The sequence below is a fragment of the Brassica rapa genome, chromosome A04 (genome assembly GCF_000309985.2).
Source record: "Brassica rapa cultivar Chiifu-401-42 chromosome A04, CAAS_Brap_v3.01, whole genome shotgun sequence".
NCBI classification, from domain to species: Eukaryota; Viridiplantae; Streptophyta; class Magnoliopsida; order Brassicales; family Brassicaceae; genus Brassica; species Brassica rapa.
The window spans coordinates 43,982-66,528 of record NC_024798.2 but is presented as its reverse complement, the minus strand read 5'-3'; the positions used below and the strand labels follow the sequence as shown (position 1 = coordinate 66,528).

The 22,547-nt window shown below is 39.0% G+C and overlaps 5 protein-coding genes across 6 annotated transcripts; 1 reads left to right on the top strand and 4 right to left on the bottom strand.

Annotated features, from left to right (window-relative positions):
* Positions 1-1,283: 1,283 nt before the first annotated feature.
* Positions 1,284-2,734, bottom strand: LOC103862722 (protein MARD1). The gene is made up of 2 exons (XM_009140398.3): positions 1,645-2,734; positions 1,284-1,563 (listed from the first exon to the last, which is right to left on the bottom strand). Exons 1-2 carry the CDS (start codon positions 2,292-2,294, stop codon positions 1,494-1,496), a joined length of 720 nt encoding a protein of 239 aa, XP_009138646.2. The 5' UTR covers positions 2,295-2,734; the 3' UTR covers positions 1,284-1,493.
* A 5,918-nt stretch (positions 2,735-8,652) lies between these two features.
* Positions 8,653-15,058, top strand: LOC103862725 (LINE-1 retrotransposable element ORF2 protein). 2 transcript variants are annotated; one of them, XM_009140401.3, is made up of 2 exons: positions 8,653-14,495; positions 14,607-15,058. In XM_009140401.3, the coding sequence occupies exon 1, from the start codon at positions 8,901-8,903 to the stop codon at positions 12,570-12,572; it is 3,672 nt and encodes a 1,223-aa protein (XP_009138649.2). In that variant the 5' UTR covers positions 8,653-8,900; the 3' UTR covers positions 12,573-14,495; positions 14,607-15,058. The 2 variants fall into 2 exon arrangements, with proteins under 2 accessions (XP_009138649.2, XP_018514059.2); XM_018658543.2 differs by having other exon boundaries at positions 14,602-15,058.
* A 159-nt stretch (positions 15,059-15,217) lies between these two features.
* LOC103862723 (selenocysteine Se-methyltransferase) lies at positions 15,218-17,668 on the bottom strand. The gene is made up of 7 exons (XM_009140399.3): positions 17,234-17,668; positions 16,660-16,716; positions 16,372-16,583; positions 16,152-16,281; positions 15,845-16,048; positions 15,679-15,750; positions 15,218-15,586 (listed from the first exon to the last, which is right to left on the bottom strand). The coding sequence occupies exons 1-7, from the start codon at positions 17,414-17,416 to the stop codon at positions 15,404-15,406; spliced, it is 1,041 nt and encodes a 346-aa protein (XP_009138647.1). The 5' UTR covers positions 17,417-17,668; the 3' UTR covers positions 15,218-15,403.
* A 65-nt stretch (positions 17,669-17,733) lies between these two features.
* LOC103862726 (serine/threonine-protein kinase STY13) lies at positions 17,734-19,891 on the bottom strand. Its single transcript, XM_009140402.3, has 6 exons — positions 19,255-19,891; positions 19,055-19,167; positions 18,775-18,974; positions 18,482-18,656; positions 18,266-18,400; positions 17,734-18,181 (listed from the first exon to the last, which is right to left on the bottom strand). Exons 1-6 carry the CDS (start codon positions 19,544-19,546, stop codon positions 17,975-17,977), a joined length of 1,122 nt encoding a protein of 373 aa, XP_009138650.1. The 5' UTR covers positions 19,547-19,891; the 3' UTR covers positions 17,734-17,974.
* Positions 19,892-20,522: 631 nt separating this feature from the next.
* Positions 20,523-22,344, bottom strand: LOC103862727 (protein ANTAGONIST OF LIKE HETEROCHROMATIN PROTEIN 1). Its single transcript, XM_009140404.3, has 2 exons — positions 21,957-22,344; positions 20,523-21,806 (listed from the first exon to the last, which is right to left on the bottom strand). The coding sequence occupies exons 1-2, from the start codon at positions 22,081-22,083 to the stop codon at positions 20,773-20,775; spliced, it is 1,161 nt and encodes a 386-aa protein (XP_009138652.1). The 5' UTR covers positions 22,084-22,344; the 3' UTR covers positions 20,523-20,772.
* Between the last annotated feature and the right edge of the window lie 203 nt (positions 22,345-22,547).

The following is a 22,547-nucleotide window of genomic DNA, read 5'->3' as shown; positions in this document are numbered from 1 at the left end:
GGGTCAAATTTAAAAGCATTCACACATGATGTCTAGAGTATGGTTTTCTACGTAATTATCACACATGATGCATAGAGTATGGTTTTTTACGTAATTATCACACATGATGCATAGAGTATGGTTTTCTACGTAATTATCACACATGATATATAGAGTATGATTTTTGTTTTTATGTATTAATGTGCGAGTTATGAACAATAATCAAACACTAAACTGAAAATCTGAAAGCACAATACTACATTTTAAATCAATCTGACCTTTATCTCATCACTCGTAAGTCTTAACATTTACTCCACCGTCAGTGAAACAAATAGGTACGCACTATAGTTAAATATTCCTCCATATATAAAGCGACTATAACTATAAGTTACTACTACTATAAACATGGACACGAAAGTTGCGATAAATTGCCAAGCATACAATAGAAAAAAAAATACAGACACAACTTGAAAACACAATACAATAAAAAGTTATTCGAAATAGTTTTATGAATTGGGCCATCTTATTGTGGAATATCTACTCTAATATTAAATGTATTGGGGGTGCACATTCACATCCATTAGATTAGATTCATGTCTAACAAACAGATTCGTTCTGGTTTTTCTTTTAGGTTTAAGCCATCACCTGAGAGTCTACTAGAAATGGCCCAGATTGGGGCAGGGTTCTCTTAGTTACGGTCGTGGCTCCCGGGCCGGCCTGTTAAAAGATGATCAAGTCCATCAATATTTTTAAAAACTTGTCGAGTCTTTTTAATTGTTGTTCAAAAAAAAAAAAAAGTCGAGTCTTTTTAACTTTCCCGACATCTGTTGTGTTCTGCTTCGGTTTGTTTGCGTAGTAATTAAAAACCGAATCAACTGGACGCCTTGCTTGCAAACCAAAACAGTGAATTGATTTTACCCTTCTCTCTTTTTGTTCTATGTTTTGTACTGTTTACGCAGAACAATATTTAACAGGATGGAACAAAATTACAAAAGTTCGATAGCTGGCTTGAAAACACTTCTCGATAAATAATGAGTTCAAGTAGTTGGAAAATTGAGGTGAAAAACGTTAGTATTGTTGTTTTCACTTTTTTTTCTGGGTCCAATAAAGACACAATTTAAAGGAAAGCAAAGATTCAAAACCATTTAAGAGTGTTGATTTTGTGGTGAAGAATGTTGATTTTGGTGAAGAATGTTGATTTAAAGGAAAGATTCATTCCACCTTTTAAGTTGTGGTGAAGAATGTTGATTTTGTTCTAAACCATTTATTCTGCAAGATTTAAGATATTTTTAAATCCAATTCACTTCCATAACACCAAAAAAAAAGTGTTATAAACAAGACAACAACTCTATATGTTTCATATATTTTGCAGGCATTATTATTACAAGGAATACCCCTAAGAAGAAGAAGGAGAGTCGGAATCAATAATAAAGTGAAATTTTTGTGACAAAATGATAGAAGAGAGAACAAAAAAGAAAAAGAAAGAGAAGAAGTGGGGAAAAGGGTGGGAGGTGCTAGGTCTCAATTTGATCAACAAGCATCTCCTGGTACCTGCACTCACTGCTGCAAAACCCTTTCTCTCCTCTGCAAAAAAAAACATATATTAAACCATAGTTTTGGAATTGATTAAAGAGAAGGAATGTATGTTATATAATATAGACCGACCTGTATATATAGATGTCCTGTTTTTGGTCAAGTTTCTTGTTGCAGGTGTAGCAGTTGCTTAGAAAACCAGTGTCCATTTTCTTGGTCTCTTGTGGCAACGGAACAGAGCAAGGAGGAGTCGCCTCCTCCACAAAAACAGAGTTGTCGAAGATATGTGTGATGGTTGGGTTTGGACCGTGGGATATGACGCACGTGTAGTCTTCCGTCTGATCAATCTCGCTCACGGTTAAGACCTTTGTCTGGAGACAGGGCTTGAGCTGTCCATGAGGATGTCTCATCTGGCTAGTAGGACCTGTTTTAGTTCCAAAATCTGCACAAGGGATCTGGACTCTGAGCTTTGACCCGAAAAGGACCATCTTGTTGACAGGTTTGCTCGAGTGGTCTCTACTTTTGACGAGATCGGCGAGGCCAAAGGGTTCGGGTGGGTGAAACCTTTGGGGTTTAGGGATTGTTGGATCGAGATAGGAAGTGGGTTTAGGGTTTATGGAGGAGAAGAAGGAAGGGTTGGCTTCGAGGATGGAAGTAGGGCTGATGATGGAGTCAAAAGGAGTGATCTTTGAAGCCAAAAACCTAAACTTTGGAGAGGTGAAGAAGTCAGATGAGTAATATGTGTTTGGTGTTGGAGGAGATGGAAGTTGATCAGCAGCCATTAGAGATGCTTTGTTGCTTCTCAGTTAAAAAGACAGTCAGATCAGGTGAGAGTAAAGATCATAACTCAGTAGCTTCCATGGAGAGAGTGAGGAGGGAGATCCAATTACAAAGAAATGAGATAAAAAGATAAATATCTGAAATGAAAGAGATGAGAAGAATGGTACAATTATTGAAAGTTCTGACTGCTTCTGTTCTTATTATTATGGGGTCTCTCTCTGAAAAAAAAATCGGATTAAAAGTTGCTTTCTCTCTTTTTCTTTTATTCCAAAGAGAGAGAGAATGAGTGTGAGTGAGGTGATCTCGAGAGAAGGGACGTTGTGGTTTAAATCAAGGAAGCTCTAAACTTATCTGGAATTACCTCCCCTGATTTTTTATAACTATAATGCTATCGTTTTTCTCTATAAATTTTGTGCAATTTTTTATACTCCGGTTGAATGTATATTGTTTTTTTTTTTTTTTTTTTTCCATCAATAAGTTTTTATATTAAAGGAATCGGGCCAAGCCCATAAAGCATATTACAAAAAAACCCACTAAAAAACCAACCCGGGCTAAAATTCGTTATCCAAATGGGCCCATTACATCCGGCCCAACTTGGAGAAACCCTAAAGTCATCGACTCTTGGAAACGTCCGCCTCGCGTGACGTCCTTTTCGATGCGAGGACGCGTGTTTCCATCCTCGACTTCGAGGTTACACGTGTCGCAGGATCGTCTCTCCACCACTGAATCACGTCATCGCCGGCGCTCTAACCTTCGGAACACCGGAGCAAACCAGGCGTCTATCGCTCCTCTAGTCATCACCGCCATCATCTTTTGGGTTCTAAAAACGGAGAGAATCAATCGCCGCGGCGAGATCTCATCTGTCGTCACCGTTAACCGCATAACCCAAAGAAAACCGTCGCATGCATCATACCCTTTCCACCGGAGAGCTTCACTCTCCTCCGACGAGAACATAACCGAACAACACATCTAAACCGCAAAATTAAAAGACTAGCGAAATAAAACCCTAATCGTACTAGGGACCGGAAGCCGGCGGCGCAAGGCTGTGGACGCCTTCACACCCCGGGAACTAGAGCCAACGACGGCGGAACTGAAAAAGCTTCCCCGCCACGGAGACAAGGACCGGCGGCGACGGAACTTTGAAAGCCTCCGTCTGCCGGAGAAAAGGAAACAACTACCGAAGTCTTCACCGCGCCATCCTTCCCGCAGCCGCGTCGTGACTCCAAGACCAAAACCCGCGAGCGGTTGATGGCTGATCAGAGTTCCGACAAACGGAAACCGGAGGAGACTAAGAGGAGATAGGACATGCAACTTAATCTAACAGAAAAAAGGTTTCCGGCGGCGGCACGGACGCTCACGCGCCGACCGACCGCCGGATCCCTTTAACAAAGCTTTTCTCTCTTTCTCTCTCTCTCTTTAAACTTCTTCCACTTGATTCCAAAAAAAAATAATAAAAATTAATAAACCACGCCGTTAATATTGTTTTTTTCCGGTTTATATTAACAACGTTTTAGTTTGAAAAAGTAAAGATTTTTAAAACAATCACTAGATTTTAACCCGCGCACCCGCGCGGGTGTATTTTTCAAAAATATTTTGCTACTTGTTTTTTATGTTAATATTAGTGCTTGAAAAAAATCAAAATCTGAAGAACGAAACCGATCTTGATCTGAAAGTGTAATACCAAACCCGAACCAAAATTGATAGCAAAATATTTTGAAAAATATGTTAATATTTAATCTGCGCGCCTGCGCGGATGTATATTTTGAAAAATATGTTGATATTTGTTTTTCATGTAATTATTAGGGTTTGGCAAAATGAATCCGAGGAACAGACCCGATACCGATCCGAAAATATAGTACCAAACCCGAACATAAATTGATTAAATATTCAAATTATTCAAAGTTTTGTTATTTAGAGATCCAAATCTGGTCCGAACCGAAGTATTCGGATACTTATATATTTAATTATATTTAGATTTAACGTATATAAAACATCAAGAATTATACTTTTAAATTGGTTTAAATACTTGAAAATATATATAGATAGTCAAAAGTAAATATCTGAAATAGTTAAGGTATACTCAAATCACCAAAAATACTTAAAATATTTATTGATTTTGTATCCAAAAATTTTAAATGCCAATTGATATGTTAAGCTTAGGTATTCTGACATATGTTATTTAAATTTATAGGAAATATATTATTTTATTTATAGATTTTGAGAAATTTAAAATATATAATGGTTTAAAACTTTAAAAATAATTTAAATGGATCCAAACTCGAACCAAACCCGCAAAGGTCTGAATCACACTCAAACCAAAATTTAGAAACATCCTAATAGGGCTGAAATCTTTGACCCCGGAAATCTGAAATGCAAATCGATCAGAACCAAACTCGTATGGGTAACCGAAAGTCCATCCCTAGTCATTATTATGTATCGTATATTATCATCATATAATTAATCGTATTTTATATGTACCATCATATAAATAATTACATATATTATATTTTTAAAACTTAATATGAAATATAAAAACCATAATTTGAGTTGGTATTTCAAATTGGGCTTCGTATTGTATTTTTCTTATATATATGTTGACAACATTTTTTATAATGGTTATTGAAAAATAGTTTAGTAAAAATCCATTTTTGAATATATGTATATTTTTCAATCAATTTATGATATAAATCAATTTTGAATTATTATTTTGATTTGAAATATGTATATAAAGTTTAAATTTTGTTTTATGGTTAGTTTAGAAAAAAAAGTTTTAGGCAATTAGATTGACTCATTTTAAAACTGGCTCAAATAGATAGTTTCTTATAATATGATGGACTTTCAATTTTTCTTAATAACATAAGCCCATTACTTTTTTGCTTAATAATACTATCCTTGTTTTCAAACAAAAGTAATGGTTATTGAAAAAGAGTTTAGTAAAAATTTATTTTTGAATATATGTATATTTTTCAATTAATTTATGATGTAAATCAATTTTGAATTATTATTTTGATTTGAAATATGTATATAAAGTTTAAATTTTGTTTTATGGTTAGTTTTGAAAAAAAAGTTTAAATGATTTGACTCATTTTAAAACTGACCCAAATAGATAATTTCTTATAATATGATGGACTTTCAATTTTTCTTAATATCATAAGCCCATTACTTTTTTGCTAAATACTACTATCTTTATTTCCAAACAAAAGTAATATTTTTTTAAAAGACTACAATCCATGTTACCAAACACTCTTATTTTTTAAACTCATATACATGTTTCCAAACAATCTCAGTTTGTACTTCAGTTTTAATAAGATAGATTTTTTATTTATTTCATGGAATACAGTATGCATTATTAACGGCGATCCATTTTATTTTTGCATTGATGTTTGGGCCTCTGTATCACACAGTATTTTTTCATAATGCTATTGAGTTATTCTATTTGCCACTTTTGTCATTATTTCATTTGTCTTTCTCTAATAATAATGATTAAAATCATTTTCATTTGGTTTGATTAAATAAAGAACAAGTTACGTTAAATAAAAATATTGTAATAATTTATCAGGACGGGTCCCATAACTGCACCTGCTATGCTCAATCCAATAATTAAGATCTACTTAAGCGCCACGTGTGTATGTCCATAGTTGAAACTTGAAGGGTCTTGAATCTTGCTGCATTAAGGACAAATATAAACCATTATATGACATATTATTATATATTAATACTAATAATGCAAACCATTACAGGACGGGTTAGTATATTAATACTAATAATCACTTGCATGATCACAACTATAAATGGTTGATGGTAAATGGAAGATGCAACTACTTTTGTTGTTGTTGATCTTGTGTTAGCTCTACCTCATTAATAATACGAAATATTGTGTTCTTGTCTACCATTTACCAATGTTTAATCAACACAAGAAAATAGAATTTGTTTTAAAAAAGGTAAATTATTGCGATTAATAATCATTCGTTATCAACTTATCACTATTATTATTATGATGATGATAAAGGACTTATTACTGATATAGGCTGTGGGGCTAACGCATGCGGGATCCACACACGAAAAGATAGGAGTGCATGGACCCTATTCAATGATCGCGTTTCCGATGTCATCATATTGGGCTTTTCTTCTTAACGAGTAGGCCCTGGCGACGCAAGCTTTGTTGTAGTATTTCACAAGAAAAGAGAAACAAATGTGTGGGTGATTCAGGCTGCATAGACACTAATTAAAACTCATCGTCGTTTCCATTGGTGACTGGTGAGGGTTAAGTTATGATTTCGGTTAAGTCCATGCTTAAAACCCATATATTATTAATTGATTTGTTAAGCCCAAAACTGAAACAGAGTGAGCACAATAACATGTATAAGCCCAATCTGATTAGTTAATCAATTGGTTATTAATTGAAAAATCAGTAAAATAATTTATTTTAATATACACTTACAAATTCAATTACAAATTTAACATCAAACTATTCATATATGATGCAGTCTTTCACTAAAGCATATATATTTATTTTATAGAAAATTAGAAGCAATCATGTTATTATGTAAATATTGTAGAAATAAAAAAATATTGTAGAAATCTATTTATATACAATTTTGTTGTGTTTTTTTTTAATTTTTTTTATCAATTATCAAAATCTTCAGTTATGTTTATCAAAACATATCTAATATAGATACTTATAATTATCTAGCCCACAGAATGATTTTTCTATTTAAAATTCAGGTTTTTTTATTTGATAAATATACATTTAGAAAACTTTCTACTGAAAAATATATTATTTTGGATAATAATAAAATAGACATGGATTTGTTTTTCTTTTGAATATATAGTTTTATTATATTTAATTTATGTTTAATGGATAATTATATAAAAATATATCTAAGGATATAAACAATATTAGCCATTTTAACGGTTACCGTGATAGCTCAAATGCAAAAAATTACTTCACAAATAATATTATAGATATCATCGAAAGTGGATTCAATTAGGGTGGCCCAATAAACCAAATCCAAAAACCCGGATCGAATCCGCTCGATAAAAATAATCCGAACTGAACTGAATCCGATATAACTTGTCTTGTTTTATTGTTATTTGGATTATGAGTATAATCCTAACCGAATCCAAATGAATATTCAAAAAATTTGAAAAAATGGTTAGTGTGAAAAAGTTGAAAATAGTCACAAAGAAAGAATGGATACCCTAGGCGATGGCGACGGCGGCGACTCTCCTCACGAATCTTCACTCCCTCTGACGGTGGTTCTCAACGATGCTCCTCCGAGATTGGTGACTGGTTCTCCTCCCGAGACTGGCTCTCCCTGGCGAAAGTCTCCTCTTGCGGAGCCGGCACCTCCGTCGGAACCTATTGATGGTGTGGTTTCAATCACACTACCGGAAGAGATTCTCACGGATCCAAATCCGCTCTGGAGATGTTATGTGGTTGGGTACTTCATTGGGGATGCCCCTCATGTCGGATCAATTCATGCCACCGTGAATCGATTGTGGTCCTCCCCAAAAATGGGAAGCAAGATTGATGTGCAGTTCCTCGACAAGACTACTGTTCTGTTTCGGATTGAGAATCCGCAGATGAGAGCTAGAGTTTTGCAGAGGCGCTACTGGCATATCGCTGACATTCCTCTGGTGGTTAACGAATGGTCTCCTGATACTGCTCTAGACCCACCAGACCTATCGGCCATGCCTATCTGGATCGATCTTAAGGGTGTTCCGAGCCTTTTGTTTTCCCACAAAGCTCTGAAGTGTTTAAGCCGTGCAGCAGGGAAGTTTGTCAAGCTCCATCCTCATACTGAGAGGTGCACTAGACTTGATGTGGCACGAGTCCTGGTGGAGGTGAATCTTAACAAACCTCTGGTGGAGAAAATAAGTTGTTTGGATAAGGATGGTGCGACAGTGATGATTGAAGTGTGTTATCCTTGGTTACCTCCGAAATGCAACGTTTGCAATGCTTGGGGGCACCAAGGCTCGAACTGTAAGTCCAAGAGGATAACAGTGTTACAGAAAGACAAAGAGGTAGAGGTTCCTAAGGAGGATGCAGGGGTGAGTGATGTGGTCATTAATGGTGATGGTACGGTGCGATATGATTTTAATACAAATCGAAACGTGGTTACTGAGCTCCTTCAAGAGCTTGAGGGGTTACCGCCTGCGTTGGGAAGTAACAATGTGGGTGATATATCTCGTGAGGCATTTGAGAAGGGAAACACATCATGTTCTGATGGATTGGAAGCAGCTACGCAGGATTGGGCTGTGGTGGGGAGGATAGACCCTAATCTGGTAACATCAGAGGTGCCAAAAGCTGTAGAAAGTCTTGATGGAGTTCAGGGACAGAATGACGTTCTCATCTCGCCTTCTAGGTTCAGTGTTCTTGCGTTGGAGGGGATAGGGGAGGACGTTACTAATGAAGAAGAAGAGTTGGAAGAAGGTGAGGTGATTGCAGATTTGCTGACTGAAGACACCAAGTTGAAAGATCCTGCTAGGACTGGCCGGTTCCGCCCTGGTCCAAGTCTCAAGTTGAGCAAGCAGCTTCCTGCTCGCTCGAAAGACCTTAGAGTAAAGACCCATACTTGCTCCAAAAAAACTTCCAGTAGGAAGTTATGACGTCTTTTTTCGCTTGGAACATGCGTGGCTTCAATATGTCGCGCAAGCATAGGGAGGTTCGTCGATGGGTTTTGGCAGAGAAGTTTTTGTTTGGGTGTTTGTTGGAGACGCGGGTTAAACATGATAAGTATCACGATTGCTTAGCAGCCTCTCTTCCGGGATGGGGTTCCTTGGCTAACTATGAATTCAGTGATTTGGGCCGTATATGGTTCTGTTGGTCTGATAAAGTAGTGGCTACTAAGCTTCATATCAGTTCTCAGGTTGTAACTTGTGCAGTTCAGATTCCTGAGACAAATGAGCAATTCATTTGCTCAGCTGTGTATGCATCGAACTGTGAGGTGGAACGGAGAAGGTTATGGGAGGAACTTCGAGGTACACAAGCAGCCTATAGGCACCTCGATATGCCCTGGATAGTGATAGGTGATTTCAATGTCACACTTACTTCTGGTGAGCACTCACGTGGGGGAGCTTCTAGATCTAGCCAGACGGGTATGAGACAATTTCAAGAAGCAGTGGGGGACTGTAATCTTACTGATCTTGCTTTCTCTGGTGCGATTTTCACTTGGTGGAACAAAAGGGATGAGGATCCCATCGGAAAGAAACTTGATAGAGCTTTGATAAATAGTTCATGGCTAAGGGCTTTTCCTCAATCGTCTTCTCGGTTTGAGGCAGGAGGCATTTCTGATCATTCCAGATGTGTAGTTCGTCTTTCAGGGATTACTAACGAGGCAAGGAAACCCTTCAAGTTCTTTAATTATCTCACTGAGCATCATGAGTTTCTCCCCACGGTCAAGAGAGTATGGGATGCAGCCCAACCGATCCATCACTCTCGTACAGCCTTGAGTAGATTCCATGCTAAGCTGAAGACTTTGAAGTATGATATGCGATTGCTCAACAAGACGCATTATGGAGATTTGCCCGCTAGAACTAAAGAAGCGTTTGAGGAGATGTGTCGCTGTCAGAATATGGTGCTACTGGATCCCAATCCTGTTACTTTTGCGGCAGCAGCTGAGGCATCTGATCGTTGGAATAAATTGGCTAGCATTGAGGAAAAATTTTATCGGCAGAAGTCTTGCCTTAGGTGGCTTGGAGCAGGAGATCACAACACAGTCTTCTTCCATCGAGCAGTGCAGACACGATCAACTAAGAACACCATAAGATTCCTTGTGAATGAGGCTGGTGAAACCCTCACTCGGCTATCTGATATTAAAAAGGAGGCGGTTCTTCACTTCCAGAGGTTTCTCCAAATGGAGGAGAATGACAATGGCGAAGAATCTCTCCCTCTGATCCAAGAGTTATTAACGTATCGTTGTTCTGCTGGGACAGCTGCTATGCTTGTTGCCCCTGTGTCCCCGGAGGAGATTACATCTGCACTACACGCTTTACCAAATGACAAAGTCTCTGGACCAGACGGGTATACAAAAGAGTTCTTCGTTGCTGCTTGGCCGGTTATTGGAAAGGAATTTATTATCTCAGTGCAGTCTTTTTTCTTATATGGCTTCTTGCCCACGGGAATCAATGCTACGATCCTATCTCTTGTACCAAAAACGGAGGAGGCTCAGACCATGAAGGATTATCGGCCCATAGCTTGCTGCAACTTGATTTATAAGGTCATCTCTAAAGTTCTTGCGCGACGGCTCAAGTTAGTGCTTCCTGAGGCTATTGAACCGAATCAAACTGCTTTTATTAAAGGGAGGCTATTATTGGAGAATGTCCTCCTTGCATCTGAGTTGGTTAATGGCTATCATCGGTCCTCTAACTCTAGCAGGTCCACGGTGAAGTTTGATATCTCTAAGGCCTTTGATACTGTCAAATGGTCGTTCATCACCTCGGTTCTTAGAGCTATGGGTCTCCCACTGCAGTTTATCCTCTGGATTAAGGTCTGTATATCTACTGCTGCTTTCTCAGTCTCAGTGAATGGTAATCTTGAAGGTTTCTTCATGAGTGCTAGAGGAATAAGACAAGGATGTTCTCTCTCTCCTTACCTCTATGTTATACTGAACAATGTGTTGTCGAAGATGCTGAACAAGGCAGCACATGCACGGCAGTTTGATTACCATCCTCAATGTAAAGAAGTTCAGCTCACTCACCTCAGTTTTGCTGATGATATTTTGGTTTTCACAGACGGTACGGTAAGATCTTTGCGGGGGGTCTTGGCGGTCATGGATCAGTTTTCAAGCATATCTGGTCTTCACATTAATGCTACTAAGTCTTCCATCTTCGCCACTGGTCAGAACATCAATCTATTGCTAGCAGAAGCCGCACAGATAGGGATCACTATTGGTCACCTGCCAGTTCGATACTTAGGGATGCCTCTTACTACCAAAGCTCTTACAAAGCAAGACTATGAGCCATTGATAGATAAAGTGCGTGGCAGAATGTTATCATGGCGAAATAAGTGTTTGTCCTATGCTGGTCGGCTTCAACTGATCAAATCAGTCATCTCTGGTATTGTTAACTTCTGGAGTCAAGCTTTTATACTTCCCAAAGCTTGTCTTGATACCATCGAAAGCATGTGTAGTGCTTTTCTTTGGTCTGGGTCTCCTAATGTAACTCACAAGGCTAAGGTGGCATGGGAGGATCTATGCTGTCCAAGAGAGGAAGGGGGTCTTGGTATACGAAAGCTGCGTGATTCATCTAAGGTCTTTGCTTTGGGTCTGATCTGGAGAATTTTTACGAACACTGACTCGCTGTGGGTATCTTGGATACAGCAATATCTGCTGAGACAGAACTCGTTTTGGGATGTTAAGGAGAATGGAAAGGGTTCTTGGATGTGGAGGAAATTATTAAAGCTGAGGCCTCTAGCTTATCAGTTTATTCGGTTTGAGATCAATGATGGACAAAAGGCTTTTTTCTGGTTTGATGATTGGCTGCAGATGGGCAGGCTTATTGACATTACTGGCGCTGTAGGTACTTGTTACCTTGGAGTAGCCCGGAATGCTCGAGTTATTGATGCAGTTGCTCAATCTCGCTGGAACATTCGAGGCCAGCGTAGTCGTCACTTTCATGATTTATATGAGAGTATCCAGAATATTCAGGTGCCGCAGGAAGATCAAGGGAGGGATAAGGTTCTTTGGAAACATGCAGAGGACACTTATAAAGCGCAGTTCTCTTCGGTTCGAACATGGGATCAGATACGTGTGAGAAAGGCCACTGTACCTTGGAGTAAATGTGTCTGGTTCACTCAAGGAGTCCCTAGATACTCCTTCATTGTCTGGCTGGCTGTTAAGAACAGACTTTCTACAGGAGATCGTATGCGGGCGTGGGGCATTCAGCAAGGGTGTGTGATGTGTGGTGAGTGGGATGAGACAAGGGATCACGTCTTCTTTGCTTGCCCTTACACATACTCTGTTTGGGATAGACTAGCAGGTAGTTTGTGTGGCAGAAGGATCAATCCGGACTGGTCGCTCACTCTGCAGTTTGTTACTAACAATAATCTTCAGCTAATGGATAAGATCCTACTGAAAATGGTGTTCCAGACTTGTGTTTACTATATGTGGAAGGAGAGGAATGAACGCAGACACCAGAGAGGCTTTCGTACGGTGGACCAAGCTATCCGGATCGTTGATAAAGCCATACGGAACAGGATCAGCTCTCTTCGTTATGGGCCGGTTCATCGGTTTGCTGGATTGCTTCAACGTTGGTTTGAAGTATTTGACAGGCCATAGGTTTTTTTCATAAAATATTGCTTCTTTGTATAGCCTACCCATATAGTTTCCATATTCTTTTGTAAATGCCTATTATTTTACTCTTATCAATAAATTTCACATTTCATCAAAAAAAAAAAAAAAAAAATTTGAAATGTTTAAAATTCCAAAAGATACTTATACCAAACATGAACACATTCCAAATAAGTGAGCAAAACACTCTAAAATTTAATAGAGTACATAAATTATATATCTATTACATGAATAATTCACTCAATGCTTAGTTTGTTATATTTTGGTATTTAGTGCTCTTTTTGTTTTTGAACAACCCAACGATATATTAAGAAAATAAGTTCAGCACAATAAGGGGTCCATAACAGAGACAAAGTTACGGAGCACCATCTTTGGTAACGAGTTGGCTTCCAAGAGATAGAGGTGAACAAGATGGAGAGTTGCTTGATATCAGTTATGATACCGAAGATCTCTGTATCCATGAGCTCACTATTGATAACTCTGATGATCTTTTGGTTATTCAAGAAAACCCTTAGGTATTCTCGATGTCGATCAAAAAAATACTCATACCAAACATGAACCAGTTCCAAACAAGTAACCAGAATACTCTTATTTTAATAGTATTGATATAAAACAAGTATCTATTACATGAATAATTCACTCAGTCCTTAGTTTAATATAGTTTGGTTCACATAGTTTTAACTGAGTCTATTTATATTGCTGACAAAAAAATTAATAAATATATTTTGGTATTTGGTGTTCTTCCTTCTTTTATATAGTCGAGTTTTTCATGTTCAATATATTTTTGCTTTGGATTTATCGAATATGATGTGTTTGCACATATTTTTGAGCTTTGTTCTTTAATATTGTTTTTATCCTCTAATTTCATTTGTTAAAAATTACAATAGAACCAACAAGAATTGTGACAAGCGCATTTCTCATTTCAAAATTTTGTTTTTCGGTCTTTGTTTTACTGTATTTTTATTTGGTTTATGTTTAACTAAGTACAAATAATATTTTGGAACCGAAAAATCCGATTAAGATCTGAAACCTGAAATTATATTGGGTTCAACCGGGTTTTGAAAATGTTATTAAATCCTAACCAATTTTTTAATAATATCCGATAGAAACTGAAATTTATAAATCCAAAAATCTAAAATTCGATTGAACCCCGAACCGAAACCCGATTGGTCCTTTGATGCCGACTCAATCAATCAAAATTATTGTCTTTTTAAAATGGTAACAAATAATGTCACGTTAGGATTTAAAATATGAAATTGGTAATAATTTTTATTAAATTTTGTTGTTTCTAAATATTTTAGATATCTTAGCTAAATAGACAAAGAAAAAATATTCTAGTAAATCAGTACGCATGGAATAACTCATGTATTTAATTTGAAATTGAAAATGATAAAATCAAATAATATAAACGAAGAATAAATGTAAAAAATCTGTAGATGTCAGAAAAAAAGAGAGTCAAAATTTTATTAGTTGTCATCAAGATTCCAATGATAATAATTCCATATTTGAAAATACTAAAAAGTAAAAAATCTTACACAAAATATTCATAGCTACTTGTCATATATACCTAGAGAATCTTTTGTAGTGATCCCACAAAACTTGTATATATAAATACTTACAAATATATGAGAGAGAATATATATTAAAAAAAAACCCTAGTTCCACTTGGGAAAATCTGAGATCCCTAAAACATTCCTCCGGTATGAGGACAGATATGGTGATTACGAGTAAGCGACCCCGGGCTCCAAGCTTTGCCGATAAGCATCCGGAGGAGACTCACGCTGCCAGCACCTTTGGTTGCGATTGGTTCCAGGAGAAAGGGAAGGATGAAGGTAAGCTCAAAACGTTTCTTGAGCAATGCGGTTTCTGCAAGAAGAAGCTGCGTCACGACCAGGCCGTTTTCATGTACGGGTAAGTAGTTAGTTAATGTGGCGTATCGAAGTGTTATTCTTATTCCAAAATCTTTATAAGTTTATCTACTACAAGTATAATTAGTGAGTATGTGTGTTTGCAAAAGGGCAGCTACTTTGGGGCATTCTGTTCAAAAGCGTGCAGAGCAAAACAGATGGCATGCGATGTCTTTAGTGAAAAATCACGAGAGATTGTAAAAGCAAAGAAGGGAAGAACATGTACTTCAGGAATCAAACCAAAAGATGATGAACCACCAGGCAATCGAGAGAGGATCTCATCACCACCCCGATTTTATATATGATTGATGATGATAATGATGTGATTAAGGGTTGGGTGTATATATACTTGTGTAAAAAGCCATTAATTTGTCGCCAAGGGAAATGCCTTTACCATCCATCAAGTTGACATCGGCAATTATTTGTTTTGTTGATCAACAGGAGGGGGTTTAGTAGCGTATTTGTCAGTCTATGATTTTTATTTTTGATTTTAGTAATCAATAAGTGTTTTTGTCTTTGGCATTGTGTTGTATTCATGTACTGGGATATAAGTCAAGACTCATCATATTCGGAGCCTATACACAATAAGACAGAAAAATAATAAAAAGTTAGAAAGAGCCTCACCAACAAATAAATGTGCATCATAACTAGTCAGTAGTGAGCCACTAAGCAAACGGCTTTACTTTACATTTATGTTTTGTTTGTGTGTGAATGCGTCTAGAGAAGGAGACGGACATCATCCTCCTGAGTCTACCCAAAACTTTTGATAGCGTTGATTGATATTAAAAGTGGAAAGCTCGTCTTTGTTTTTTTTGGCAAAGGAAGGAAAAAAAAAAAACAAAGCACATTCATATGTTTGATACAACAAATCTAAGTGAGCAAAAAGTTTTGAGAGGACGTGGAGGAAGAAAGCTAATGGTGGGAGGAAGAAGAAGAAGAAGAGGAGAAGAGAGATCTGCGGGAAACAAGTCGCTTGTGAATGGCTCTGATGGTGGTTGGTGTTGTGCGGCAGCAGCCTCCAAGCAACGACACTCCTGCATCCATCCATTTCTCTACGTACGACACAAAGTCTTCATTCCCAACTCCTGTGTTTTCCTGCACCCACCCCAAATTATTATTTTTATTATCAATTATGTGTGTCTCCAGCTCTCAGTAACTTGTTATCTCAAACGAAATATGAGTCTTACCACCCACTCCTTCCGTTCAGGATCATATCTTTCTCCGCTGTTTGGATACACTAGTATTGGCTTGCTCGTCACCTTTACACACCAATGCAAAACCTTTTCTATTAGTCTCCCAAACACACTGACAAAAAAAAAATGATTACCCAATGTGTTATCCAAAGCCAAGCACCTTTGCAATCTCCAAAACAAGGCCCTCTATGAATCTTGGAGGGGTACAGTTGATCCCAACCGCCACTACTTTCTCACAAGTTTCAGCAATGGAGATACACTCCTTGATGGAATCCCCGCTAACCACGTTCACTCCATCCTTGGAGTTAAACGAAAACCACCCTGGAATCTTCACCACCCCTTCATCCAACAGCTCAGCAAACGCCTATAAAAGATAAACCCTAAAACCTTTAACACCCATCATATCACCCCACCAGAAAGAAGAAGAAGAAGAAGAAGCTAACATGTTATATTATCAGAGCAGGTACCTGAGCCTCAAGCTTGTTTGGAATGGTCTCAAATGCTATTATATCGGCACCAGACTCTGCCAGAACTTGGACCCGTCTCCGGTGGAAATCCTTGAGTGTTTCTAGCGTTATCAAATCACCGTAGATTCCACTGACAGAGCAACACATCCAAAATATCGTTTTTAGGAGATTATGAAGGACCAACTATAATCTGACATGTGAAAAATGCAGGGGTGTAAACCTGTATTCAGATCCATCAGCCAAGAAAGCACCGTAGCTACCAACAGAAGCTGCAACTAGTATAGGCCGCTTCTTGAGAATCTTATTATTATCATCTTTGCATTTGTCATAGTAGGTGTTGCGAGCTTCACATGCTATTTCAACGCTCTTTCTTAGCAATGATTCGCTTTTCTCTATCGAATAGCCTTTTGCTTCAAACCCCTGAATCGTGGCCTGTTCAACAAATTTCAATCCACGTTTTAGTGCCCCCATAAAAAAAAAAAGATGAAGAAAGAAAGAAAGAAAGAACCTGGTAAGAAGCGCTGGAGATGATATCAGCACCAGCTTCAAGGTAATCGAGATGCACCTGCTCCATCAGCAAACATAACCAGCAGCTATTATTAATCCATACATAATATATGAGCGTAGAGAGCAACCGTAACTCTATTATATTTAAGTATATGAGTTTCAATTAAAAAAAAAAAAGAGACCTCCGGGATACTTCCACTAAAAAGTACACACAAGAAAGAAACTTTTCCAACACAAACAAAAAAAAAGGAGAAAGATGAACATTAGCAACTACCACACACACAAAAAGGGTTTAGGATTCAGAAGGTTGACAGCTTTAAATATTTATCAATGCCGGTGGAATCAGTAGTCTTGTTAATACCTAAAATAATGAACATGAGGGATGCTCTACCTTCATCCTGATAGTTACACCTATGGCAGTTCCTCCACTATTCAAAAATAATAATAATGCAATTTTAAATCTAAATCTAGGGTTTTATTCAAGCAGCTGGATGGATTTGTACGAGGCGAGCAAAACGTTCGATTCAGAGAGAGAAAAAAAAAAAAGAGAGAGAAAGAGAGGTGATTGTATTTACGGTGTGAATGAGGTGAGGAGAGGTGAGCAAGCATTTGGCGCTCCAAAGAGGATCGTTGAGATCCGCTCCATGTCTCTCCAACTCCGTTGCTAGCCCTCCGTCTATTATCGCATACCCTCCTGTCTCCTTCAACAACTCTTTCATCGAGTAAAACGCCTCCGCCTTCGTGTTTCCCGTCACCATCCCTACTGTTGTTACGTCCTGTGCAAAAGTGTAAACAATCCAAAAAAATGTGAACTACCTCCTCTTCCCTTTCTCTCAGCCGACACCTACTTAACCCATACATGTGTTGTTGTTTACGAAACCTCTCGCAATATTGTTGATTTAGACCTTTATCTTTTACCCTTGTCACAAAATCACCCCCCAATTGTTTTTAACTTTTCAATCACACCCTCCCGTACCATTCTCCTTCTTCACTCTTCTTACTTGCCTCTACTTCCATTACCGTTTCCATATATCCAACTTGTACGAATCAACTTTTTTTTTTTTTTGTATTATTATCAGATAAGAGATGATCCACATTCCCTCATAAAATAAAAAGAAAAAAAACAAACAGAGCTTTATCATCAGTTTTTATACACAACAGGACTGTGTGTAAATACATATATATAGAGAGAGAGAGAGAGCAGAGAGATTCTTATGACAAAGACCCACACCACTCTAACTCCAATGTCTCAACCACAAAAATTCAACAAAAAAAAAATCACGCAGCTCTCAAGCATATCAGCCAAGGGAGAGAGATCAGGGGCCACGAGGTTTGAAGAAACAGAGGCACCCCTGAAACTTGTCTGGTGGTATCATTCCCCCTCCTTTGCTTGTGTCTACTGCCTCTAGTAGCTTCACTACCTCCTCCATCTCCGGACGCCTGTCTGGATTCGGGTCCCAGCATCTCTTCATTATGTTTGCCACCGACTGTGGGCAGCATTTCGGAATCTCTGGTCTCAGATTCTGTGATCAACCAAGCAAGAGAGAGAGGATCACATTTTCTGATTAAAAACCCTTTAATAGGAGAGACTGTAAAGAGAGAGAGACCTTATGAACAACGGCATGAGAGATCTCAGCAAAACTAGTGTCAGCGTAGGGCATGTCGCAGCAGTATATTTCCCAGAGGCATACACCAAAACTATACACATCGCATTTCCTGTTGTAAGCCTTTCCTTCCAGAACCTATCCACCACCCCCAAAAACTTACGATATTTATTTTCACAATTACGAAACACAAAAAGGATGTAATAATACAAAAAATACCTCAGGTCCCATGTATCCAAGAGTTCCAGTTTCACCAGTCATGTCTTGAGGGTTCTGAGCTTCGACTCTAGCGACTCCGAAATCAGCAATCTTGAGCGTCTTGTTAGTTTCCAGCAACATGTTCTCTGACTTCACGTCCCGATGCACAATCGCCTTGGAGTGGAGGTAACTCAGCCTAAGACAGAAAAAAGATAGGCGTCTTGTTATCAAATAAAAGGATGCAATCTCTCATATATATACTATATAATCCCAAAATCAGGGAATAGAAAAAAAGGCAGAGAGTGGTTAGTTACCCTCTAGCGAGATCCAAAGCAAGTTGAATGACATCCTTGATGGGGAGTTTGCTCCTATATTTCTTGATGAGGAACTTCTTGAGGGTGCCTCCAGCGACATACTCAACGACAACACAACAGGCCTTGGCAGGATGTGCTCCACCAGAATCACTACCAGAAGGGATCTTCAGATCAGAGGTCCCCATGGATGCTCCTATAAACTGCAAAGGAAATTTTGAAATTAAAGTCAAAGCTTGTTCTACTACTAGTACTAATGGTTGTGAAAGTCTCGAGTAGCAACCTTGGTAACGTTGGGATGATCGAGTTTCTGCCAGACGGCTACCTCTTGCTCGAAGGAAATGCGCAGATCATCTGCTGTTGAGAGACCATCTTCTCCCCAATCTAACACCTTCACTGGTCACACACGAAATGAAATGAAATGAAATCGTATCAATTTCTATTACAAAGAATAAAAAAAAAGAACATTTGAGTACAACGGACCAGCGACTTGTTGACCGGCGTAGACACCGCGGTAGACAGTGCCGTAAGTGCCGCGAGCGAGGACGTGATTCATATCGAGTTTGGAGAGGTCGATCTCCCATTCCTGCATCGGAGTCTTCCTTGTAGCGGAGGAGGAGCCTTGACCCATATGCAAATCCCATTTGCTGAAATCAACAGTATCTGCCCTGAAGTATTGACCTCCTCCTCCTACTGCTCCAGCGCTCCTGCTCCCGACTCCCCCTAATTTGGAGTCGGATCCGATTTCCACCGCCTCTCCGCCTCCGGACGCCATTTATTTCTCTCTGGCGACTAGGAGACCAGCAGATGATCAATCGAAAAGGGAGGGAGGGAGGGAGTTGTGGAGCAAGGCTAGGGTTTTCGAATTCACGAGTAATATATGTTATGTGGTGGAGAGGCACAAGACAAGTTCCCAAGGGACAAGAAGCCACGAGACTTTAGAAATAAGAAGAAGAAATAGATTGATTGTGATCTCCACACACAACGCAAAGAAGAAGAAGAAGAAGAAGACAAACTCTCAACAATTTGACCAAATCATTTCTCTCTCTCTCTCTTTTTTTACTGTTTCACCGCCCAAGTCTCACTCTCCCTCTCTCTGGGTCCAGAAAATTGATTATTCCTTTCCCCTCTCTCTCCCGCCCATTATTATATTAGTTTTTAGATAAAACTTTAAAACTGATATAGATACGTACGTGTCTTTCTTTGTTTTGATTCTCCTTTTTCTTTGGACACAGCCAAGCCTCCCTCCTCCAACTCTGAGAAACTTTCCTTTTATTAACACACAACACAACATGTACACTACTACTATGTTTTCTTCTCCTTTCCAAACCTAATTTTGACTTTTCATCAAATAGACAGGCGCAGCAGTGAACCCACCCTCCAACGATTCCTACAACTTGAAGCAACGCACGCCTCTTTCTGCTCCTAATTATGATCATATGACCTCCATTTATTTAATTTTTTTTCTTTCTACTTTCATCTCGAGTCATTTTCTGGTGAATTAACATCCCTACTTGCAATATAAATATCTTCCACAGATAGAAACTAACAACGTTTTTGTTTTTTTTACGCTAACCCACCAAAGGGTCCACTCTTTCAGCAACAGCACCATCTCACGCCTCTCTTTGATATTACGTAACTTACTTTCTGTTAATTATATATTTATATACTATAGTTTTTCTCCATCATGTGAATATGTTTTGGAATCTTCGTCCGTCGTTGTTATTTGGGAGCACAAAGCACCAAAACACATCCACCACAGCATATACCTTTTCTATTATTTTTTGAATCACCTTATTAATGGAACCCAACTACACATTTGCAAAATAAACGCTTCTGTTTTGATTATTTTTTGAATCGTCTTTTTTTTTTGAAGTTACAAAATTTCATAAATTTTCTGCCCCTAGATATTTTTTTGGGCTATTACTTTACTGATGCTGCATTGTTCAGTGGACTTGATAGGATGGGCTTTAAGAAGCGATAAAGCTCTCAACCACTTCTTCACCTCTGTAAATACTCAGTCAGATATCCTCTGAGTTCACTACCAAGCGGCTCGCTCTGCTTGCAGTACCGCTCTGAATATCCCACGTCGTGATGACCCGATAAAGGAACATCGTCTTCCAGATAATCCCCACAATCGATGATGATGTTATGCAGTAGACAACACACCAGTATTATACTTGGCAGCTTCCTCCTGTCTGGTCTCCACATAACCTTGCTGAGAATCCTCCAGCTTCCTTTCAGCTGTGCAAAGGCCGTAGCAGCGACTGACCTCACCTTCTCGTGCCTGTCGTTGAAAGCAAGCACGGGATCAGAGGGATCGTCGCCGGTGTCGTGAGGAGTTATAAGCCAAGGAAGAAGCGGGTAGCTGAACCCTCCAACCACATATTCTCTTATCTCAGCTCCTTGATACAACGTTTTGGCACTCCCGTCTAAAATCTGACCAGACTCAGAGAGTTTGAAGAAGCCTGATAAGTTAAGGAGCTTGGAGACGGTCATGCCGCCAGGCCAGCCGGTGACCATGTTGAGGAACCTCATCTCGTGATCAAAGACACCTTGCAAGAACATGCTGTAGTTCTTCTCCTGGTCGCACCAGTCATCAGAGGCTTGCACAGCAGGGAGAGTCATGATGATGTGCGTTGTGTCTATGGCACCGCAGCAGTTGGGGAGGCCGTACACGCCCTCAAACTTGGACTTGATCTCTTCAATTCTGTCGGAATCAGGCCATCTAAGATGATGCTTGGCGCGTTCCTCGAGGGCCTCGATGAATCTCCAGGTAACCTGGGAGACAGTGGACTGGCCAACGCCAAAGGCGGCACCGACGGAGACCTGAGAATCACCAGAAGCCAACCTTCGGAGAGCAATGGCGACTTGTTTCTCGACGCTGAGAAGCCTGCCTTCGATGTTGATGAGACCAGAGGGAGGCCTGGAGATAAGATCCTCCCTGACGAGGGAACAGATGTAGCTGAAGGTCGTCTTGGAAGCCCTAAAGAAGTACTTGAAGGCATCATCTTCGTCCAAGGGCACCCTAACACCTGCCAATTGCAAAACAACCAACCAGTGGAGGACTGAGCTACAATTAAGCAACATCAGCTGTAGTGCGTATGAGAAGAATCTACTAATAGATTGAACACTGTACAAGAGTCAAGCCGATTAATCGAGGAGAAGAGAAATGAAGGAGGAACCTGAGAGAGAAGAGTTTCGGAGGAAGAAAGTATCCCACCACTCGCAGTCGATAGCCTCCGGATCTAGAGGAGGAGCACCGTTCTTCGCCTTTTCACCCTTCCTCTTCTTCCCCGGAGGAGCCATCATCAAGCTGAAAACGGTTGCGTTCAAGGACTTTGACTGTTATTTACGGAGGCGAAGAATGGGCTTCAGGCCGGTGTAGTTTAATTGCACAGGCCCAGGCCCAGACTGTTTCACGGTGAACACCAGCTCACAGAATTAGAATACGTCCTCTCTAATTGGGGGACCACTGGGCCCAGCTTGACTCGTGCACCTCATCTTTAAAGCAAAACTAAAGTATTAAATGGGATTATTAACTTTCAAAAAAGCATTCATTATGGAAAAGACACATCTTTAAATTGCTTTTACACTGAAATTAAATTTGCATTAAAAAGATAGATGAGTGTTTTACACCCAAAAAAGAAGGATGAGTGTTTGTACTTTGAGCAAATCATTATCCATCCATCATTATACAATTTGCAAAAAAGCAAAGTTTTGTTTTGTAGTATTTTATTTATCTTTAAAAAAAATTGCAAGGAAATATATATAAT

Coding starts and splice junctions, on each gene's coding strand:
- LOC103862722 (XM_009140398.3), bottom strand. CDS start 2,294: ATGGCTGCTGATCAACTTCCATCTCCTCCAACACCAAACACATATTAC. Junction 1,564..1,644: donor CAGGACATCTATATATACAG/GTCGGTCTATAT, acceptor TTTTTTTTGCAG/AGGAGAGAAAGGGTTTTGCA.
- LOC103862727 (XM_009140404.3), bottom strand. CDS start 22,083: ATGATGGCTCCTCCGGGGAAGAAGAGGAAGGGTGAAAAGGCGAAGAAC. Junction 21,807..21,956: donor CCGAAACTCTTCTCTCTCAG/GTTCCTCCTTCA, acceptor TGCAATTGGCAG/GTGTTAGGGTGCCCTTGGAC.
- LOC103862725 (XM_009140401.3), top strand. CDS start 8,901: ATGACGTCTTTTTTCGCTTGGAACATGCGTGGCTTCAATATGTCGCGC.
- LOC103862723 (XM_009140399.3), bottom strand. CDS start 17,416: ATGGTGACGGGAAACACGAAGGCGGAGGCGTTTTACTCGATGAAAGAG. Junction 16,717..17,233: donor CTCCTCACCTCATTCACACC/GTAAATACAATC, acceptor CTGATGGAGCAG/GTGCATCTCGATTACCTTGA. Junction 15,751..15,844: donor TTGTTTTGGAGATTGCAAAG/GTGCTTGGCTTT, acceptor TGGTGTGTAAAG/GTGACGAGCAAGCCAATACT.
- LOC103862726 (XM_009140402.3), bottom strand. CDS start 19,546: ATGGCGTCCGGAGGCGGAGAGGCGGTGGAAATCGGATCCGACTCCAAA. Junction 18,975..19,054: donor ATCATCCCAACGTTACCAAG/GTTGCTACTCGA, acceptor TTTCCTTTGCAG/TTTATAGGAGCATCCATGGG. Junction 18,182..18,265: donor CTCATGCCGTTGTTCATAAG/GTCTCTCTCTCT, acceptor GGTTGATCACAG/AATCTGAGACCAGAGATTCC.